The sequence below is a fragment of the Prionailurus bengalensis genome, chromosome B3 (genome assembly GCF_016509475.1).
Source record: "Prionailurus bengalensis isolate Pbe53 chromosome B3, Fcat_Pben_1.1_paternal_pri, whole genome shotgun sequence".
In the NCBI taxonomy this organism is placed as follows: Eukaryota; Metazoa; Chordata; class Mammalia; order Carnivora; family Felidae; genus Prionailurus; species Prionailurus bengalensis.
Genome location: NC_057355.1, coordinates 5,639,071 through 5,659,931, shown reverse-complemented (window position 1 = coordinate 5,659,931; position 20,861 = coordinate 5,639,071). Strand labels below are relative to the sequence as shown.

At 57.6% G+C, this 20,861-nt stretch overlaps 1 protein-coding gene across 4 annotated transcripts; it reads right to left on the bottom strand.

Moving 5' to 3' along the window:
- Nucleotides 1–815: 815 nt before the first annotated feature.
- MAN2A2 (mannosidase alpha class 2A member 2) lies at nucleotides 816–20,036 on the bottom strand. Of its 4 annotated transcripts, none has more exons than XM_043553902.1 (25): nucleotides 19,867–20,011; nucleotides 19,408–19,609; nucleotides 18,407–18,556; nucleotides 17,601–17,858; nucleotides 17,386–17,530; nucleotides 17,098–17,269; nucleotides 16,526–16,653; nucleotides 16,154–16,327; nucleotides 15,561–15,747; nucleotides 13,135–13,312; nucleotides 12,616–12,818; nucleotides 12,226–12,408; nucleotides 11,956–12,070; nucleotides 11,661–11,728; nucleotides 11,346–11,511; nucleotides 10,589–10,825; nucleotides 10,243–10,365; nucleotides 9,808–9,922; nucleotides 9,431–9,564; nucleotides 9,120–9,261; nucleotides 6,960–7,093; nucleotides 6,591–6,665; nucleotides 4,554–4,748; nucleotides 4,278–4,388; nucleotides 816–3,437 (listed from the first exon to the last, which is right to left on the bottom strand). In XM_043553902.1, the coding sequence occupies exons 3-25, from the start codon at nucleotides 18,536–18,538 to the stop codon at nucleotides 3,285–3,287; spliced, it is 3,528 nt and encodes a 1,175-aa protein (XP_043409837.1). In that variant the 5' UTR covers nucleotides 18,539–18,556; nucleotides 19,408–19,609; nucleotides 19,867–20,011; the 3' UTR covers nucleotides 816–3,284. The 4 variants fall into 4 exon arrangements, with proteins under 4 accessions (XP_043409837.1, XP_043409838.1, XP_043409840.1 ...); XM_043553903.1 differs by having other exon boundaries at nucleotides 19,408–19,589; XM_043553905.1 differs by lacking the exon at nucleotides 6,591–6,665 and having other exon boundaries at nucleotides 19,867–20,036.
- Nucleotides 20,037–20,861: the final 825 nt, after the last annotated feature.

The window sequence follows — 20,861 nt, the reverse complement described above, 5'->3', positions numbered from 1 at the left end:
TGCGAGCACATGAGTGCAGTTAGCTGACCTCGGTGACCGTGGGGTAGGCGGGTGAACTCGGAGGTTAGAGAGGTCACTCTTTCTACAGGTTTCTCTCTCTGTGCCCACCTCCTAGGCAAGCTGAATCAGAGCACCACCTGCGCCTGCCTCAACCTGCATGGGAGGACTGGGTTCTTAGTTTCAGTCTCCCTTCCATGGTTCCAACTGGGCATACAGTCCTCTCTTCGTGGAAATGGGCTAGAACTTTGTATTTTAAGTTCTAAGTGCATGGAAGGTTCCCGGGAGGAACAGAATGCTATTTCCGGTGGTTGAGTTGCTTCTGTGTCACATCCGGATTCTGATGATGATTACGACCCTCAGAACTGAGGCCTCAGTGCCAGCACGTGGTGGTAAAGGGTGGCTGCGTGCCTTAAAATCACAGGCCCATTTCTAAATTATGTGTGCAAAAGAATCACCTGGAAGCTTGTTAAAAAAGTAGATCCTTTGACTGCCATCCCGGAAATTACTTCAGTAGATTGTGCCCAGGAATCGGCTTTTTCCTTCTACGTTCTTCGACGTTCTACAGGAACGTTTGTTTCTTGTTCCTGTTACAGATCTGTCTTAGCGAGTCTTAGTCTCTGCTCCACAGGCCCTCAGTCCTACGTCCAGGCTGAAGGAGCAGCCCTAGTGAGGAGAGGCCAAAAAGCCGGACTTGAAACAAGTATTTCTGGTGATCCCGGACCATACCTTGAACGCTAGGTCGTTTTAAAAAGGCCAGTGTGTAGCATTAAACATTGTTCCTGGCAGATAAATGATTTCATGGTACATCTAAGATATCCAAAGATAAACAGCCTTTATTTTGCTCATTTCCGAGGAGGCACACAGTCTCCCTTATCATGTGATTATAAGCCATCTTATACGAGTAATTGACACCTGCTATAACTGTTTAGCATCCTTTACTAGTAAGATCATAGCTCCTATTTATTGAGCTCCTCTGTGCATCAGACACTCTGCTGAGCACCTCACATCAATAATCTTATTTCTTCCATAGCGATACAGAAAGGATTCGGTGTGCCCTGGCCTGAAGCTGCCAACAGCCCTGGATGATCTGGAAGGACTCTTGATATTCAGGTAGGGGCCCAGCAGGCCCAGGGGACCTTCTCTGAGGACCCCAAAGCAAGCTTTCACCCAAAATGATTAACTCACCGGTTTTTGAGGTGTGGCAAACATCTTCTCCCAGGTTGTCATTTGTATTTTAACCTTGATGTTTTCCGTCATACATAAAACTTTCAGTATTTTTTGGTAATAAAATCTGTTTAATATTTTCCCTTATTACATCTTTCAGGTTTTGTGTTATGTTTAGAACAGCTCTCCACACCAGAGGTATAATAATACCCTGTATTTTCTTCAGTAATTTTGTAGTTTAATTTTTTTGTTCCTTTCTCTGGGACTAATTTCTGTGGAAACTGTGAGCTACAGATCTCTTACTTTGATAGTCAGTGACTTCAAGTACTATTTAAAGCAACCCATCTTTTTCCCCACTTCAAATAATCCTTTTATCCCACTAAATTCCCATCTACCTGGGTCTGCTTCTGGACTCTGACTTTGGTTCCATCAGTCTGTCTTTCCGATCCCACACCAGGTCACACGGACCATGTGTGGTTGCCTGAGAGTCCCTGGGGCAATGCCACGGGACATGTGCCCTTTCCTCCCCTCGGCGCCCCCACCCCCACCCCCAACTCACCACCATTCAGAATTTGTTAGTACTCTCATGTATTTACTCTTCCAAATGAACTTTAGAACTCATCAAAATTCCAAAAGTATTCAATCACACTGGAACACACCGAATTTATGGACTGATTTGGAGAGAACCGAAATCCTTACAGGAGCATGATGTCTATCATTTACGTCCACTTACAGAATGGTCTTAGGTCTCCAGCTGATTCTCGTAGATTTTATAGGTTGCCATTCTGTTGTCTCCAAATAACGACAGTAGTAACTTCCTCTCCTTCGCCTGCTCTACTGTAGGGATTATGGTGCCAGGACCCTGCTAAATAATAGTATGTCCTTGGCTAATTTCTTTTATAGGAATGCCTGTGGTGTCTGACTCTTTCGAATGTCATTAACTGGTTTCTGATAGAGATTTTTAATCTAGATTAGGAGTTTCTTTGTAGTCTTAACTAAGATTTTTAACAAGGGATAGATTTTAAACTTTACCAAATATTGTTTCGGCATCTATAGAGACCGTCAAAACCTTTGCTCTATTAATCGAAGCTGAATGAAGGCTGCTGAACAGACATACTGCCTCCTAATTCACTCTACATAACCCTAGTCCCTGTGCCAGGATCCAAATCCCTCTGTAGAAGCATGTACCACAGCTGAAGCTCCATGGCCTGACCGTAGGGACGGAGCAGAAAGCCTTCTCAAATTGCTCACGCTCATGGGGAGGGGCGGTGGACTGGAGGCTTCATTTTCCTTCCAGGGAAAGGAAGTATGCCAGACCAGATGCCCCCAGGGTGGGAAGGGGCTCGAGGACAGTGGTGTACAGAGTACAGGAACAGAAGAGGCGTCAGCGAGGACGGAAGACGCCCCCACGTCCCTGCCACCATCTCATACATCAACACACGGACCAGGCGCCCGGGGCCAGATGGGGGTTTTGGTACCTGAAGTGTGCTATGACCTCTAGCCATGACATGGTCTCTAGGGACGCATGGTCTCTTCCTGCCGCACCACAGCCGCTAGCCGAGGCGTGGAGTCCTCCCAGTGGAGTCATCACAGAAAGTGGAGATTCCTCTTCCTCCACCTTGCTAACTCTGGGTCCCCACCCAGCCATCACTCAGTTCCCGCTCACATCAGGACATCCAGTCCCTACGTAACCAGAGGACCCCCCCCACCCAGAACCAGCTCCCACCTCCAGTGACCCTGGCGCTGGGCTCCTACCCACTCAGCCTCCCCTATCTTTCCTGACCCTGCTTCTCCTCCATCGCATTTTGGGAGAAAGGTGGGTGCCTGAGCCTGTGCCCAATGGGTGCCGCTCACAACCCAAAGCAGAGGCTGGCACCGCCCACTCTGACCAAGGACCCTCTGGCCAAGATCTCACTAGCATCTGCCCTGTCTACCCAACACCGGGTTTGGGGTTGCCACCGAACACAGAAGCAACGAGAAACAGAAAATGAGGGCAGAGCCCAGTCTGTCACAGTTCTGAGAGGTAGATCGGGACAGGATACCCATCTGGTTTGTCCAACCCGACCTTATGTAAGAGGCAGTCTCTGTGGATGAACTTTCTCTTCAGGCCACGGGAAGTGCTAGCCCAAGCGGAGGCGGAAGGTGGCAATCTCCATGGGCTCCAGATAGATGTCAGTGCTGTTGGAGGGGGAGGCCAGAGGGTACAGTAACGTCAAGGAGGTTGGCTGCAGGAAACCCACATCCAGGCCGTGGAAAAGGCTCCCCAGGGCCACCTGTGGAGAGAAAAGATGGCACAGGGCTGTGCTGGGTGTTCACACGTTATGTGACACAGCTCTTTTCTCTGTATGACTTGCTGCCTCTTTAAGAACCTCACAGAGGCTCTGGCCCCTCTGGGCAGCACGGTGCCCAGCTATGCACGAGAGCTTGTGTTCGGGCCAGGGGCTCACTCTGCTCAACCCCAAAGCCCATCCACAGACCTCAGGGTAGGAACCACTGCACTGAGCAGCGAACTCCTTGAAGACAGGGACTGTGTTAGGTCCACTCCGGAATCGCCAGTGCCCAGCATGGGCCGTGGCACACGGGGGCACCTGTCAGCGCCTGCCTGAACCATGACCAGAGCTTTCAGAGCCGCAGCATGACGGCTTTGGATTTTTTTTTTTTTTTTTTTTTTTTTTTTACTTTTTTAACCTTTATTGATTTTTGAGACAGAGAGAGAGAGAGCATGAACGGGGGAGGTACAGAGAGAAAGGGAGACACAGAATCCGAAACAGGCTCCAAGCTCTGAGCTGTCAGCACAGAGCCCGACGTGGGGCTCGAACTCACGAACTGCGAGATCATGACCTGAGCCGAAGTCGGACGCTCAACCGACTGAGCCACCCAGGCGCCCCTGGATTTTTATATCTGATGTTTTCCACTGCATCTGGCCGTGGCCCCTACTCACGGAGCACATGCCTTGTACAGAACGTGCCCCAGCCAGGCCTCAGTTGCTTTGAAATCACTCATCAACGGCTGCTCCCTTTTCTCTCCGCTGCCCACCTCACCGCAGTCTCCCAAGCCCCAGGCCTGCTGTGCCCCGGCGCACCGTGTTCCTGCTTGTACCAGGCCCCTCTCACCTTGCCTTGGCTCGTGGTGCAGTTGAAGCCCAAGTTCTTGGCCTCAAGGCCGCAGTCGAAACCCTTGCGGTGTAAGATGAGTGCGGTTTCTGCCGAGGGCAGGGCGTCGTCCTGGGTGACAGACACAGAAGGGGTGGTGGGGGCGGGTGCTGCTCAGCGCTCGCGGGTGCAACGGCACTGCCCTCGAGGCCGCACCGGGACCAGGACCAGGAGGAGTGTGGGTGAGGAAAGGCCAGAATCCGGTCCTGGAGGTACGGAGCGGGGCGGGGTACTCACCTCGGCCTGCAGCGTCCGCAGGTTAAGCAGGTGGAAATCGCAGGGCAGGGAGGAGGCCAGGGGATGAAATGAGCGCAGACCGGGGCCCGGGAGCTGCCTCTTGGCTACGGGCAGCGCAAGCACGGGGGTATTCAGGTACGTGGAGGTCAGGTGGCTGAGGAGGGATGGGTAGCTGGTAGTGCGGCCATCCTGGACCTGCAAGGTCGGCCGAGATGTGGGCGAAGGGGCAGAGAGCTTTCCCTGAAGCGTCTGGAAGGCTCCAGCACCCTCCACGTGTGGTCACTCCCATCTCCCACAACCTACAGGGGACACGTCTCCTCTACCTTGGGGGTTTCTGCTTTCACACTAACGTGAGCACACGCCCTGTGAGCGCCATCCATCTCCCATCGCAGATCCTCAGTGCGGGAGAACGGGTGACAGACAGATGTGTGCCCATAACGGACGGGGCAAGTACCCTGAGTGATCCTGCGGTTCCGGGTCCAGCCCCACACCCATAGTGCCAGCCCCGATCCTCGGGCCCAGTGCTCCCCAAGCTGTTCCGACCGGGGGCGGCCGCTTGGGTGACTGCCCTGTATGCCACACTCACAGGCCTAAGCTGCACTTCCCCCAAGGCGGCCACTTTTCTGTCCTCTGGACTTCTGTCCCTAGTGCCACCTTCCTTCCAATCGCCCAGAATCTCTCCCCATCTCGGCAGTATCCTCACACCCACCCCCAACCTTTCCCTCCCGCGGCTCAGTTCAAGCCACCGACATTTCCCGCTTGAACAGCCTGTAAAGTATCACCTGCCTCCAGGCTCCCTGGAGATCCGCCCTATCCCTACTGTTAGATGGACAAGCTCAGGGCAGAGTCCGACAGCGTCCCTCCGTGCTCAGATCCTGCACTGGCCTCCAACATAAAGTCCAGACCCCACAGCCAGCCGTTCTGGGCCCGCTAGTCTGCCCCAACCTAACCCTGACCCCATGCTAGCCCAGCAACGGCCACTAGAACTTTCTGCAAAGATAGAAATAAGCTATACCTGCACTAATAGAGTAGCTGCTAGCCACTTGTGGCCACTGGGCACTTAAATGTGGCCAGTATGACTGAAGAACTGAACTTATTATATTTAGTTCTTTTAAGTCTATTTATTTTGAGAAGGAGACAGAATGTGAGCGGTGGAGGAGCAGAGGGGGGGGGGGGAGAGAGAATCCCAAGCAGGCTCCATGCTGTCAGAGTGGGGCCCAACACAGGGCTCAGACTCAACAATTTTGAGATCATGACCTGAGCTGAAATCAAGTAGGATCCTTCACCCACTGAGCTACCCAGGTGCCCCTATATTTAATTTTAATTAACTTAAATAACCACATGTGGCTAGAAGCTACCACGCTGGACTAGCGGCTGTGGTCTAGCTGAGTGAACTCACTACTCTTCCCTGTTTACGTGGTCTCCCTCTGCCTTAGTTTGTGCTTTTTTAAAAAAAATTTTTTTAAAGGTTTATTCATTTTTCAAAGACAAACAGAGCATGAGTGGGGGAGGGACAAAGAGAAAGGGAGACACAGAACCGAAGCAGGCTCCGGGCTCCGAGCTGTCAGCACAGAGCCCGACGCGGGGCTCAAACTCACAGACCGTGAGATCATGACCTGAGCCGAAGTCGGAAGCCCAACCGACTAAGCCATCCAGGCGCCCCAGTCCTTGTGTTTACATCAGACACCATCCATCACAGCTGTGCCTGGTCAACATGTCCCCCAGAACCTGTCCTCGATCCCCTTGGCTCACAACGTTCTCCCACTACTAACCAGCCAAGCTACTTCTGCCTCATTTGTACGCACATAGCCTACCCCCCACCCCTACTCCTGAGGGAAGTCCTGGAGAGCAGGGTCAGTGTCAGAGTCTGTGTCCCTCTCGGGCCCTAAAGCACAGCGGGTGATCAGTAGTAGCTCCTTGGTGGGTGAGGACTGAGCCACAGACAGGGAGGCTGGGTGGCAGGCTCCATCCTCCGCAGGCTCGGAGTCCAGCTACCGCTGGCCAGTACCAGTTTGACCCCCCGTGGCTGGCCCTTACCTCTCGGTTATCGCTCCTGCTGCTGTGAAAGATCAAGCCCCTAAACATGGCTGCCAGTTTGGAGAAAAAGCCAGGCTGGTGGGGGCAAAGAAAGCCATGAGATGAACGGGGCTGGAGCAGAGAGGGTCAGAGAACATGGCGGCGGGGAGGGGGCACAGAGGAAGGCGGGAGATGGCTCGGGGGCACGGGCGACAGGACGCTGTGGGAGAAGGGAGGTGCCAGGCTGCCGGAGATGGAGAAGCAGAGCGTCAGACTGACCCCCCGCACCCCAGGAGCAGCACTACTCTCGCTACCCCTCGCCCGCCTCTAGCTCTGCCGCCCAAGGGACCAGCCTGACCTGGCTCCCCGGGAGGGAGGCCCAGAATTTACCTCACTGCCCAGGGTTCGCCGTTCCAACAGCAGGCGGAAATGGTTGCAGGTTCTTTTGTTGTCCTTGAGCCCTTGGCCCAGACCCCGGTTGTCGTCCTGCATCAGCCGACGGTCCAGGATCACCTCCAGCTGGCCTGGGGAAGTTCACCGTGAGCCCCAAGCAGATACTGGGCTTTGGAAGAATCCCAACCACAGGCCCCGAGGAAAAAGCCCGGGGAGCTACAGCCTCAAGCGGAGTCACTCAGGAGAGGAGGAGCGGGGGCCTGGAGCTGGAAGGGGACCGAGTGAAGGGCCGGTATCACAGAAGAGGAAACAAAAGAGGCCGGAGGGAGCAAGCAGACCCTGGCAGTTTACCGCCCACGCTCCGTGCCCGAGGAGGGGGAACAGACCTGGGAGCTCGGGCGGCGATCGCCAGCCGCACTGGCCACTTGAACAGAGTAAACCAGCGAACACAAAACTGCCATCGCCAGCCAGCAGCGCTTGCTGCAGCGGCCCCGGTCCGGGCAGCTGGGGCAGAGCTTGCTGGGACTAGAACCCGCGCCCTCCCACCCTCCTCCTAGGCTGGGAAAGACTCCAGCTCTGCCGCCTCGTCCGTCACAAGGAGAGTGCGGAGAGAACAGGCAGATGGCAAATCAGACAGAAGCTCCAATCAGGTGTCGTTTGTGGTCACCCTGGGGAAAAGGGATGGCAGATGACCGCCTGTGCTTTCTTCATAAAATACGCTTGGAGAAGGGCTGGCCGCAAAGCAGACATATGTTGGGGTGAGGATTTTTCCCAGCACCTGTTTTTCTAAGAATCTCTTGAGAGCGTCCACTCAGATGGCCCTAACCATCTCCCCAGCCTGACATTCTGACTTCTGTAGTTCCTATGTATTTGTATCTTGAGCAATCCTTTTTTGGAAAGATATCCGAAAGTCCTAAAACGGACCCGTGCGTATATAACAATAATCTCTCAGCACGCTATTTTCCAGAAAGGCAGAGAGAATCCCGTGGGGTTCAGCTAGCAGTCGACAGCGTAGACAGAACCGTGGCAGAGCCTGACAGCGGGGCGATCAGAGCCACACTCCTGCAGCAGGGGGTCAGGCCTCCACTGCCCCAGCCACCAACCCCCGGGCGAAGCCTCTCGGCTCAGCCCTGCACAAAGGCTCTGTCCCAAACACGGACCATCTGAAGGCCTCAGAGGCCACCAAGAGCAAAGCGTTCACTTTACTCTGAGGACGTAGGAGCCACCTCAGCTGGCCCAGCGTGCCCAGCCCTAGGCCAGCACTCCTCATGCCCGTGTTTGAATTCTTAAAAATGCCATTCTCTCTTTTAAAAACAGCATATGGGGGCGCCTGGGTGGCTCAGTCGGTTGAACATCCGACTTCAGCTCAGGTCATGATCTCACGGTTCATGAGTTCGAGCCCCGCGTCAGGCTCTGGGCTGATGGCTCAGAGCCTGGAGCCTGCTTCCGATTCTGTGTCTCCCTCTCTCTCTGCCCCTCCCCCATTCATGCTGTCTCAAAAATAAACATTAAAAAAAAAAAAAAAATACGGGCACCTGGGTGGCTCAGTCTGTTAAGCATCTGACTTTGGCTCAGGTCATGATCTCACAGTCCGTGAGTTCGGGCCCCACGTCGGGCTCTGTGCTGACAGCTCGGAGCCTGGAGCCTGCTGTGGATTCTGTGTCTCCTCCTCTCTTCTGCCCTCCCCCGCTCATGCTCTCTCTCTCTCTCTCTCTCTCAAGAATAAACATTAAAAAATTTTTTAAAAATAAAAAAATAAAAATAAATAAATAAAAACAGCATATGTTTTTCTTCTTTGCTGTTATAACATCACATGCACTTTTTCAACTGTCCCCACTCCCATCCCTGACCAGGAGAGTAACTGTTCAATACCGTGATGCTTCTTAAAGGGATCCAATGGGGCACCCAGCCTCCCCCCCCCCACCCCCGTCACCTCCAAGGCTGCCTCCGCTAGGGGCGAGGGTGACGGCAGTGGCCTGCCCTCCTGCCATGCCCGTGTGTGACTGGCGGGAGTTAACGGCTTGCTGTTAATGGTTCTACAGGCGTGGAGGTGATGTGGACTGGGTAGGGGTGGGGACCGCTGAGGGGAGAGGCCGGGGGCACAGATGGGCTTCCACCCCACCCATCACTCTGTGTACCAGCTCCTGCCCCGCTCACCATCGTGCAGGCTGGAGACACCCAGGGCCTGTGCAGTGTGCAGGGTGAGGCGGTTCTGGGCGTCCTGGATGTAGGCCATGACCGGCATGGGGTAGAAGTTGGCCTGCAGGGGTAGCTTCTTCAGATAGCGCCGGGGCTGCACCTGGGAGGGGAAGGCCAGCAGGTCACAGGCATCCAGGCACCATGTGGGACCAACGGGTCCCCAGTCTGAAGGAGTCTCTGATCACTCTCGTCTCTGATTCCTCCCCCTCCCTCAGGGCAGACCGCTCCCAGTGCCTGCTGCATGTGCTCTCCGGGGCCCCGAAAATCACCTGAAAGCCATTGAGGTCCGTGAAGAAGGCACCCTGGCTGTCAATGTCTGTGCGGATGCGCAGGGCCAGCTCCTTGTTGACGTAGTCCCGGATGTCCACCAGGGACGACATGTCCAGAGACAGCCCCTCCACCCCTGGGCACAAAGACAAAGGGCGAGCATGGAGAGGCCGGAGAGACTGGGCAGGGAGAGGCTGTGCCCAGACCCCCGGCGACGCCCGCATTTCTGGAGGACCTTCTCTCTCAGAGAATTACCGTGACCCCACAGCAAACGATCCCTCTGTTGGGAACAGACGCATGAGCCGTGAGCAAAAGGAAGAGCAGCGCACACCCCTGCAGCCCCCGCCGCCCCTCGGACCTTCCGAGCGGCAGGGCTCACCTGGCAGGTTATAGAGCCGGACCACCTGGCGAACGTGCTCGTAGTACGCAACCACCTCTGAGAAGAAAGGGCCTTCGGTGACACGCAGCACGGGGGGGTCCCTGGGGACGTAGGGCTGGGGAAAGAGCAGGTGGCAGCTGAAGCCGCAGCATGGAAGGCAAAGCCTGGGGGCACCGGCCCAGCCTCGGCGGAAGTACTTCTGGCGGTAGGCCTCCGCCCGAGACCCCTGGCTGGGCCGGCCCAAGCCCCCCGCAGCCGTTCCTCGGCCACCCCGCCTCCCGGAGGCGGCCCCCGCGAGGGCCCTGGCAGCAGGCACCGTCCTGGAGGAAGGCCCGTGCCCCTCCGCCTCACCGCCTCGGGTCACGGGGCTCCTCGTGCCCTCCGCTGGCGGGGCCTCCCGAGGCCTGCGGGGGTGTTGAGGAGTCTTTAGGGTACCTGGGCCTCCCCGTCAGGCAGGAAGAGGTAGGCTCCGCTCTTGTCTTTGGACGTGCGGGTGCCATAGACGAGGAACTCCACGTCCACCCGCCGCTCCTGCTCCTCGTCCACCCTTCGGATGCTCTGCCAAGAAACACAGCCCTGACCCCTGGCCCCACACCAGCATGTCAGGCCTGCCCCCTGGGAGGGCACGGACGAACTTCCCCAAGGAGCCAGCCCAGCTTCCCCGTGCCTTCAGCCCGGAGCCAAGACGGCCCGCTCCGAGGCCCGCCGTCAGTCGGGTGTTGGCTCAGCACCGCCCCACCGCCGCGCACACCCTCCTCGGCTCCCCGCCCTGGCCCTTTACCTTGAGGAGCCCGGTAAGGCCTGAGAACCAGACCTGCATGTAGCGGTTGCTGAGGGCGAAGTCACCGGTGCCAGAGTCAATGACGCGTAGAGGGAAGGCGTCCTGTCTGCTGACGGACAGCTGCCGGCCGTGCAGGTAGATGCGCACAGAGGAGGGCAGGGTGCGGTGCCCGTCCAGGCCCAGCTGCAGCTGCAGCACGCCGAGGCCAAGGGCTGGCAGGCGGATGGGCACAGACACCTGCTGGCACAGGAAGGGTGAGGAAGCGCGGCCCACAGCACGGGCACCAGTTCTGGATGCAGGCCCGGGATTCTAGTCCTGGGGCTTTCTTACTAACTGATAAAGTCTGAGCAGATCCCTGTACCTGCTGGGGCCTCTGTCCCCTCCTCTGAAGGTGGAAGTGACATTACTTGCTTCGGGTCAGACTTTTAGGAGTCTCAAATGCTATTTGAGAAACTATGAAATGGCAATCGCACATTAACTTTCCATAAACACTTGATGAACGAAGAAATAACACGACACCCCGGCCCCATCCTCACTATTATCATAGTTTATCAAACTTCACCTGCCTTTCGAGGACAGACCCAAATGCCAACAGTGCTTGTCCTCTGGGCAACCCCTCTCCCCAAGACGGCTGTCCCCAACCTGGGGCGCAGGCAGGAGGGCAGGAGGCGGGTGTCACGAGGCAGAGGGAGGCCCCGGGGAGAGGCCGAGGATGAGCACGGAGGGCTGGGGCCCACCTCCCGGGCCCCCACCTTACCTGGTAGACGTCAGGGACCACGTCAGTGGCAGAGCTCCAGTGTGCGCTGATCTGCACGGCCAGGGGCTGACCCTCCTCAGAAAGGACACGCACCCGGGGCGAGCTGACCAGCAGGGACACCACACTGAACCGCTCCTGTTCCAGCGGGTTGAACAGCACCACGTACCTGCAGATAGAGGCAGGCTCACCCAGGCAGGCTTTTCCTGGGCAACGGAGGCAGAAACAGAGGCCAAGAGTATCTGGGCAGGTGAGGGGGAGAGACGGTGTCGGAAGCCAGAGTGGCTTCGCCTCTGTGCCTGGCCTGGTCTGGCTCACCTGGGCGAGGAATCCAGTTGGATTACTGTGCGCTCCGGCAGGGCATCGTGATTCAAGCGGGTGTCATCCTGGAGTTAAGGGGGTGGCAAGGGAAGAACCATCACGGGCCTTGGCCTGGCTCGGAGTCTTGCCTCCTCCCCTACCTGTCCCGGATGTGGACCACCAGCTTCCCTGGGCACAGATCCTTCACCCCAGGGCAGGGAAGGAAAAGAAGAGCGACACCCTCACACCACTGCTCTTGGATGGGGCCGCACACGCCCGAGGGCGCCCGGAGCAGATGGAGGAGGGGGCTCACCATTTGGAGGAAGGGAGCCTCAGGGTCAAAGTGGTAAGCCTCCTTGTCCCCCAGCACCAGATAGTGTGCCGCGTTGATGATGACCTGCTTCAGGCTGACGAGGGAGCGCAGGAGCCTGCGGGGGACAGGGGGTGGGAGAGGGACCATGGAGAAGACGGCCACAGACTGCGCACCTCACCGGTAGGCCTGCCCCCTGACCGCCAGCCCGGCCTTTCTTTGGGACAGCGGGCAAGGGTGTGGAGCCGACGGGGAGCAGGAGAGGGCCCCCACCTGACGCCATAGTCTGCCACGACCGCCTCCTTCGCAGTGCCGGTGATGGCATCGTGGTGCTGGAAGAGCCCCAGGGTGCGCCGAGCTTCCGTCAGAAGGGCGAAGTTGGAGAGCGGGTACTGGCTGGCCAGTCCAGAGCGGCGCGCGTGAGCTACAGCCAGGCTGTACAGGATCTCCGCGCCCCTGCCCAGAGACAGAGGTCAGCCTCCTGCCCACGCAACTCCCAGGCCCGCCCTCGCTCAGCAAGCCCCATTCCCTTCTTTCCACCACGTCTCTGCCTGCCTTGGTCTCCAAGCCTTCCTAGGGCCTTCGGAGCCGATCCAGCCCTTCCTTAAATCCCACAGCCGATTCTACTCCTTCCAGCCAGGAAGGCGGAAGGCGGAGTCTCACCGCAGGTGGGCTTCCAGGACCCGGTCCAAGCTCTTGTAGAAGGGCCGGGAAGTGTAATAGCCTGTCCAGTAATGGTCCTCTCGGTCGGCATAGGAGAAGAAATCCCCGCTCAGCACGGGAAACCCTGGGGGCCGTGCCCCCGGCTCTACCCCTGTCCTCTTGTACAGAGCGTCAAAATAGTCAGAGAGGGTGCCAAACTGGGCCTGTGGGGACCCCAAAAACCCGCTTCCATCAGTTCCGGAGTCTTCTGGGACCTGTCAGCCCCCCTCCCCCGCCACCGTGCTGCAGCCCAGTGCCAGGGGCAAGGATTCTGCTTACGCGCCCCACCTGCGATCACTACACGCCACCCTTTCCCACCGCACGCCAAGCCCGGGAGCCGGCAAGCAATTCTCACACCAAAGGGAGACCCTGCCCAAGAGTCGGGAACGGGGAGCACGGCGCCTTCGGGAAGGGCCAGGCCGCAGCACCGTGGGCCTCCCCCTTCCCCAGCTCAGCGTCCCCCCTCCCGTGCCCCCACACCTGCACGTGGAGGTCAGGTTTGCTGTTGAGAAAGTCAAAGAGCCGCTGGTAGTTGAAGAACTGGGCGTCCCACTCCTGGGGCTTGTCGTATCGGAAGTCATCCCCCAGCGGCACCAGGAGGACGTTGCTTCGGAACAGGCGGGACTTCTTCCGGTACTGGTCCAGGAGCAGCGCTGCCCTGCGGGCGGAAGGGCGCGGGGCCGACACAGAGGCTCGGCGCAGAGGAAGGGAGCGGGGCGGCCCGGGTCTTCCTATGCTCGGCTGCAGTTCCCGGACTCCAGGCCGACACCATGCACAACAGCACGCCCCTGCCCCGGGGTCCTTCACACACACCACAGACGTGCCGCATTCCCCTGTGCCTCCCTTCAGGCTCTACAAGCCCGGCACCCCCTCCCCCCCCCCACCCCACCCCTGCATCACCAGCGGTTCTCCAGCCACCCTTCTGCCCACGTCCCTCAGGGTGAGGGGCCTGGCACTGATGCGGGACTCCGGGGTGGGCCGACCGGCAAACAGAAGGCGGGACACACACCTCGGCCAGCCCGGTGTGCCGCGTGCGTGTACGGGAGCGTCTCCGGCAGCCCCACGGTCATACCAGTGCCGACCTCGGCCACCACGAGGGTTTCCCACACGAGAGGTTCGGCAAGGGCCTTTCTCCCCATCCCGACCCTTTCCTGTTCTCTTTCCTGAGACTAAGGATGGAACTTTACATTTACATCCGATAAATCCTATCTGGTTGGATTCGACCCACGTCGCACACAACCTACTGAGATCTTTTGGGATCCTGATCCTTTTGGGGGGGGGGGTCCTCATTCTGACACCCCAGCTTCACTTTGCCCACAAGTGAGCACAGCTCTGAAGACCTAAAATCAGAACCATACTACACCAGCTCTACATGTACTGGCTGAGTGACCCTGGTTAAGCTACTTAACCTTGCTAGGCCTCGGTTTTTTATAAGATGAGAATAGCATCAGTACCTACCATCATAATGTTATGAAAGTTAAAATGAACTAAATAAATTAGTATTTGCTACGTACTTAGAACAGCACCTGGTAGGGGCGTCTGAGTGGCTCAGTGGGGTAAGCGTCCAACTTTGGCTCAGGTCATGATCTCACGGTCCGTGAGTTTGAGCCCTAAGTCGGGTTCTGTGCTGACAGCTCAGAGCCTGAAGTCTGTTTCGGATTCTGTGTCTCCCTCTCTGTATGCACCGCCCCCACTTGTGCTCTCTCTTGCTCTCAAAAAAAAAAAAAACCCACAATAAATAAATAAATAAATTCAGACTAGCGCCTGGTACACAGTAGGAACTATATACACACGTTTGTCACTTTCTTTTTCATCGAAGTTACTGGTAAAATCAATAGGAACCAAAACCTTGTAGCATCTCATTAAAGCTTTTTCTCCATTTAGACCAACCCAGTCGTTGGCATGTTATAGGTATTGTAGGTCAGCCTGCCCCTAAGCTGCTTAACTGTGCTGATCCAGCTTGTGCTTCCCTACTTTGTTCTCAAGAGAGGACTCCTAGAATACCACTTCCCTCTAATTTATCAGCCTTGTAAGCCTTTCAAAGGAGAAAACGAAGTTACTCTCATGACTTGCTCTCTGCAAAGCTGGGCTGGCATCTGATCACGGCTGCTGCTTGAAGAAAAATCACCCCTTAATAGTCCTGGATTCTTGCTTGGAATCTGCATTTAGATTTCTGGCTTTCAGAAACAAAAGACCACTTTCTTTCCCTTTTGGTCACATGCTTCACCTCGTGGACATCATGGAAATCAGAGTATTGCCTCATGAAAACCAGCTCAACTTGTTATATTCTCAAGGCTAGTGGGTTCCAGCCAACCCACGGTTCAGGTCACTGGTAATCTGTTCTTTCCAGGGTGGGCAGAGGCGGGGGCGGACTTCAGCCACAGAGACATCTTCAGGGGTCCCTAACAACCCCCCAGGGGGACAGGTGTGCTTTCTCTGATGCTGGGGGCTGTTGGGCAGGACCGAACATGTTGTGAATGGTCCACAAGCACTGGGGGATCCTGGCCTAATCAAGCTAAGGCAAGATGCCTGCAGTAAACGAAGGCATATTAGGCCACATGGTACAAGAAACTTTACCTTTTTAAAGAATTATTCACTTCTGAGTCGGTCAACCGGCTCTGGCAGTTTGTTAGGACGCTGGGAAACACACTCATTTGGGGAAATAAAACCATTCTGGAAAAGGTGGTTCCTTAGAGCTGCTCCAGCTTTCCAGGGAGGCTCAGTGAAGGAGCCGCCACCTTAGCGGCTGTGGACCTGAACTCACCACCTGAGCCCCACCGCCCCCGCCTGCCATTTTACAGACGTACAACCAGAAGCACCCCCGTGCAGCAGAGCCCACACCAAGGCCAGGTCTCCTGGCTCCCCTGTGGAGTGAAAATGGCCCAGCCTAGGCCGGGAGCAAATACCTCTCAGCCACGTTTGCCTCTGTGATCGCCCGGGGCGGCACCTTCCAGGGGCAGTTTATGCGCCCACCAGGCAAGCGTTTGAAATCAAACTGGCAGCAGATCTTGGGATCCGGGCCACAGGTATGGGGCACATCGTAGCTGTAGAAGGGCATCATGTGGCAGAAGAGGTCTGTGCTGGAGTCCGAGTCTGTAGAAGACACACCGGGCAGTCGGCCACCAGCAGGCAGCCTCCGGAGCGGGTCACGGAGATGCCAGGAGGGTGGGGATCTGCTCCAGCCACGCGCAGCTCTGACAGAAGGTGAGGCCTGGACCAGACTTAAGGCTGCAGAAGACGGGCAGGCCAAGGGGCACAGGGAGGGATCTGGAGCCCACAGTTCCCAGGACAGACCCTCAGTATAGACGGGGGGGCTCTGCAGAGGCCAGAGGTCAATGTGACCGATCCCCAATGTAACCGGAAGGGGGACAGTACTTCTGGCGGTCTGTGCAAGTGCTTGCTGGTCTGCTCTGAAGGACGTGGGTCTTACCCTCATACCCTGCCCTTCCCTCCCACAGTGAGCACTACTCCTGTGACCCTCCACCCTACCTGGTCTTACCCCAGTTCTGTCTCCACATGAACTCCAGACTGTGGGTGGAAGCAAAGTGCTTCTTGATGGCATAGTGCACTCTCTGAATCAGCATGCTGGTCAGGTTGGCACGGCGCAGCAGGTAAGGAATGGTGGGGCTGTGTCCAAAGGGGTCCACGGCCCAGCCAGAGCGTGGGGTTGCTCCTGAGAGGGCACGGAAGCCAGAGGTCCTGAGGGGTTCAGGTCCTGGGGACCCAGCTCCTTTCCTGCCATCATACTGAGCCCATGCCTGGTGGAATCGGCCTAGAGAGGAACCACCCCCCTGCCGATCCCTGTGCCCAGCCCCTGCTGTTCCCTGGCCCAGCTACAGGGGCAGACTCTCCTTCCTGAGCCCAGACTCACCGAGGTTTTTCTCCAGCCATTGGTGTCCTTCAATGAGCTGGTCAATCAGGGCAAAGTAATGGGAGTTGGCCTCGTCCGGCATCACCCAGCCTCCTGTCACAATCTCCAGCTGCCCGTTTCCCACCAGCCTGGAGCGAAGGACTCACACTCAGCGTGGGGCAGGGATGCTCTGCCCAGTCCCGCCAACCAGAAGATGCGGGGATCTGTGCGCACAGGCCTTACTGAGCCCGCTCAACCACACCCGGGACCAACAGAACAAACAGGCACTCTCCTTTCCCTCCATACAGCCTCCATGCTGTCCCGGCCCTGCCTCTCTCCGGACCAGGCCCCACGCTCCCTCTTGGCTTGTGCGTACGCCTGCACCTAACTCTGATTTCTCCCGACACCGGTGACCCAGTGGCCATCACACCAGTCCCTGCCTTCTCATTCTCGGCCCCTCCACCATGCCCTTTCCCCTCTGCCCTGCTTCCCCTTGCCTCCCCCTGCCACCCACAGTGTGGCACCCAGCTGCTCTGGCCCCCAGTCCAGGGCCCAGAGGCCAGCCTTCCCATGCCTCCCCGGCGGGCACTGGCCTTCGCACGGCTGCTTTCTTTTGCGCGTTGATGTTGTCCCACCACTTGGCAAAGAAGGAGACTTCCGCCCAGAGGAAGCGCCGCCGGGGGTCCTCCTGCAGCTTGGACACCATGCTGTTGAGGATGTGCTGGGTCTGCTCAGTGTAGTACTTGTCAAAGGTCTTGATCCAGCCTAGGGCACCAGCACAGGATACCCTGAGGATGCCAGCATCTTCTGCCCCTCCCTTATCTCTCCCATCACAAAGCTCTCTGCACAGCCCGGCCCCCGGGGCCCTGCTGGGTCCTCACCTGGGTCATTGTGAGAGTGTGGCACCACGAACACCTGCAAGTCTTCGGCGTCCCAGTCGTGCGGGCTGTAGGAGATGTCGAAGCCTTGCTTCCACACGCCGCCATCCACGTTGTCAAACGGCAACTCCTCCGATATAGTCAGCATCTGCCAGGCCAGAGAGTAGCTCAGTGCCCATCCACAGCCACCAGAGGTCCCTGCCGGCTCTGACCCCTACCTGCAGCTCTGGCTTCTGGCCCCGGCCCCCCAGAGCAAACTGGCAGTCTTGGGGGGAGACAGAGAAGAAGCTGGGCCGGGGCTCTGGCGGCACCACCCAGGAGCCGTTGGCCGTGTAGTAGGGCACCATGGCGGGCGGGCCCTCCGCATTGGCCGTCAGCTCCAGCACAGAGTCCTTGATGTGGCTGATGATCTCATGGTTCTCCTCCAACAGCTGTTCCAGCTGCTCAATGCGGTTCTGCAGCACAGAAATTTGGCTCTGCCGAAAGACCAGAAAGCAATCACCCACGGCTCCTTGTGCCACAGGAAGGATCTCTGCATGGGGCCCACCACCCAGGGCCTGTGGTCCTTCCCTCCCCAACTGAAGGCGGAACCACGAGCCTATGGGGCTGGATGGCTCTGGTCCGGTGAGGAAAGATGTGCAAATCACTACAGAGAACTGCAATCCGCTGGGGTTGGGAGTGCCCCCACTCCCTGGCTCGTGGATGGCAAAGATTTCATCTTGCGTGCCTCTTCTCAACAACCAGTGTGGCCTGTCAGGAGCGCTGTGCTGACAAGGATTGCATCCGGGCTTAGTGGGAACGAAAGCTGCAATCCATTAGCAATGTCTGCCAAGAATTCAGGAGGACAAGCCGGCAGTTCGCCTTTTCCTTTCCTTCTTTCTTTTTGCCATCACTGTTTTTGATCTCTGGGCTTCTGGAAAATCTGCCTTTTGGGAAGAAACCCTCCTGTCCTGGGCTGACACGGACTCTCAGCCTGAGCTCAGAGACTGGTACACGAAGAGATTAGCAACCAGGCATGACTCACCCGGGGGAAGTTCCCACCATTCTGGTGACGGGTGGGATCATGCTGCACTCGGTCCAACATGAGGTAGAGCGAGAAGACGGCCACACAGAAGATAGCAGCCCCACACACTGTCACCTGCTTTTTCAGCTTCATACTGGCCTCCACACACACCTGGCAGGAGGGAGGGACACCATATGCAGCCCCGGCAGACAAAATCTCTTTGTTGGTCTTTCCACCAAATGCCCCAGTGCGTGCCTGAGCATTACTCTCAAGGAACACCTATTTGCCTGACTCCAAAGAAAAAGCAAGTTTCTAAGCCCCAAATCCCAACACCGGCTGTGGATCCTGACCCAACCGGGATCCTACTCTCTTGGCTGAGACACAGAAAGCCAAGTATGTAAAGCTGGTCCTGCCTGGTCCTGGTGGGAGCTCTGCCCCTAGGGTACAGAGGATGCTGTCTCCCAGGCTAATGCCATAAAAAACACGACCGGATAACAAACTTCCCAGCTCTGCCTCCAGAGTTCACCTCACAACCTCCTGATTCTAACCAGCTTTCTGCATCGCTTGCCTACAAGAAAGATACAGCCAATCAAAGGAGGTGAGTGTCCAGGTTCCTTGGCCACGTGCTTCTAGTTCCCGAGGAAGAAACTGGCATCCAGTTAAAGAAACGGACAGGGAAGCCTTTCTCCCTGCCCTCTTGGATCAGACTGATACTCACCAGAAAGAGTGCCTGGCACAGCACCTCTCTCATTAAGAAAAACATAATGAGCTTAAAAGGCAGCAGCAGTGGCTTGTATTTCTAACATAAAGAGGGCCCTGCATCTTCTCCCGGCCGGTTCTGATTCCTGCAGTGGGTAACTTTCGGCCTTTGCTTATACAGCACTCGGGGCACCCCCTGGGAAGCCAGCAGTGATTGGTGCCGAATGTCCCCTGGCTACGGGGAGGCTGGGCACAGCTGCCCCGCTGTGGGTCAACTTCAGAAGACCAGTGCCCGCTACCACCGCCCGCGGAAGCCTACTTGCCTGCCGGGTGGAGGGAGGCCGCTAGGTGCTGAGCCGAGCGTGGGCGGAACCGCCGCCCCGGAGACTTGCTCCGGCCCCGGGACCGAGGAGCTCTGTCGCCTCTGCGCCGTTTGCCCTACTTAGCGCGATCTGATTCCGCACAGGAGCCTCCGGGCAATATTTTTAGCCCTTGGAGGCTGGGTCTAGGCCAGAGTGGGTGGAGCTGCGGGGAGGGAGTTGGGTCACAGGGTGGGTAGGCACCTGCCGCCGGGTCCCGCCGGCCCAGCCCCCTCCTGGCCCTCCCGGCCGAGGCCCTCTCCGACCCTCCCAACCCCGGGGACCGCAACGACAACGGCCGGGTGCGGGAGCCCGGGCCGCCTCCGAGCCCAAGCGCCGCTCGCGCTCCTGCCTCCCACCCCGGCCGCGGCCCGGAGTCAGACGGAAACCCCTCCACCACCACGGGTCCGCCCGGCGCGTTACCGTCCGCAGCCGGCCTCCGAGCCCCGCCGGCCGAGCTGCGCCCCTCACATCCCCGGGGGCGGCGGCCCGCGCGGAGGCAGCGACGCAGGCGAAGGCGGGCGTCCGCCCAGCCGTCGCCGCCGGCTCCGCGCGCCGTAGCCGCGCTCCCGCGGGGCCGGGGGCCGCCCGCGCGCTCTGCTGCGCCCGCCCCGCGCCGGCCCCCCTCGTCTCCCGCCGACTAGCGCGCGGGGCGGGGACAGCTGCGCCGACCCCGCCCCGCCTCCTCCGCGCCGGCCCCGCCCGCCGGCCGGCCCCTCCAGCGCGGTCCCCGCTTCCGGCCCCGGGCGCCGGCAGCGGAGCCGCAGTGCGCAGCCGCAGCCCGGGCCCGGCCTCGGCTCGCTGCGACACCTTCGCGAGGGGCGCGTAACTTCATTTTTCCCGATCTCACTAGCGTGAGCGCATTGCCAAGCAGTAGTAGAAACATTCTTCCTCCATTTCATCCGCCGAGCAGTGAAGCCCGGTCTCCGGACTCGCCTGTTCTGCTCCACGTCCCCTTAATCCGATGCAGTTACGCTTCTCAGGCCAAGGGGTGCTGCCGCCCGTGGGTGCGATCACGATGCCTATGCGTACTTGCCACCCCTTGAGAAAGACATCATTTTCGTGGTGTTTCTCCTTTTACGTGGCGTCTGGGTGGTTCATACTTTTGCAGCATCAAAACCCCTACCGCAGTGAATATCTCCATGAATTCCACATCTGCTCTCTTTTTATGTTAACTGTCTTAGGACAGAGTCCCAGCAGTGAGGTTTCCTGGGCAAAAGCTAAAGACCCGTGTGCCTGATGATACTTGGCATTCTATTGCTCCCCCAAAGGATTGTGCTGTCAATTACAAACTGGTGAATATTGCTTACACAATTTTTTGTTTGATTAGCCAGATTTACACTGTCATCTCATTGTTTTCACTCTGTCTCTTTTATTACCACAGACATTTTTCTAGATTTATTTAGGAACCGGAATCC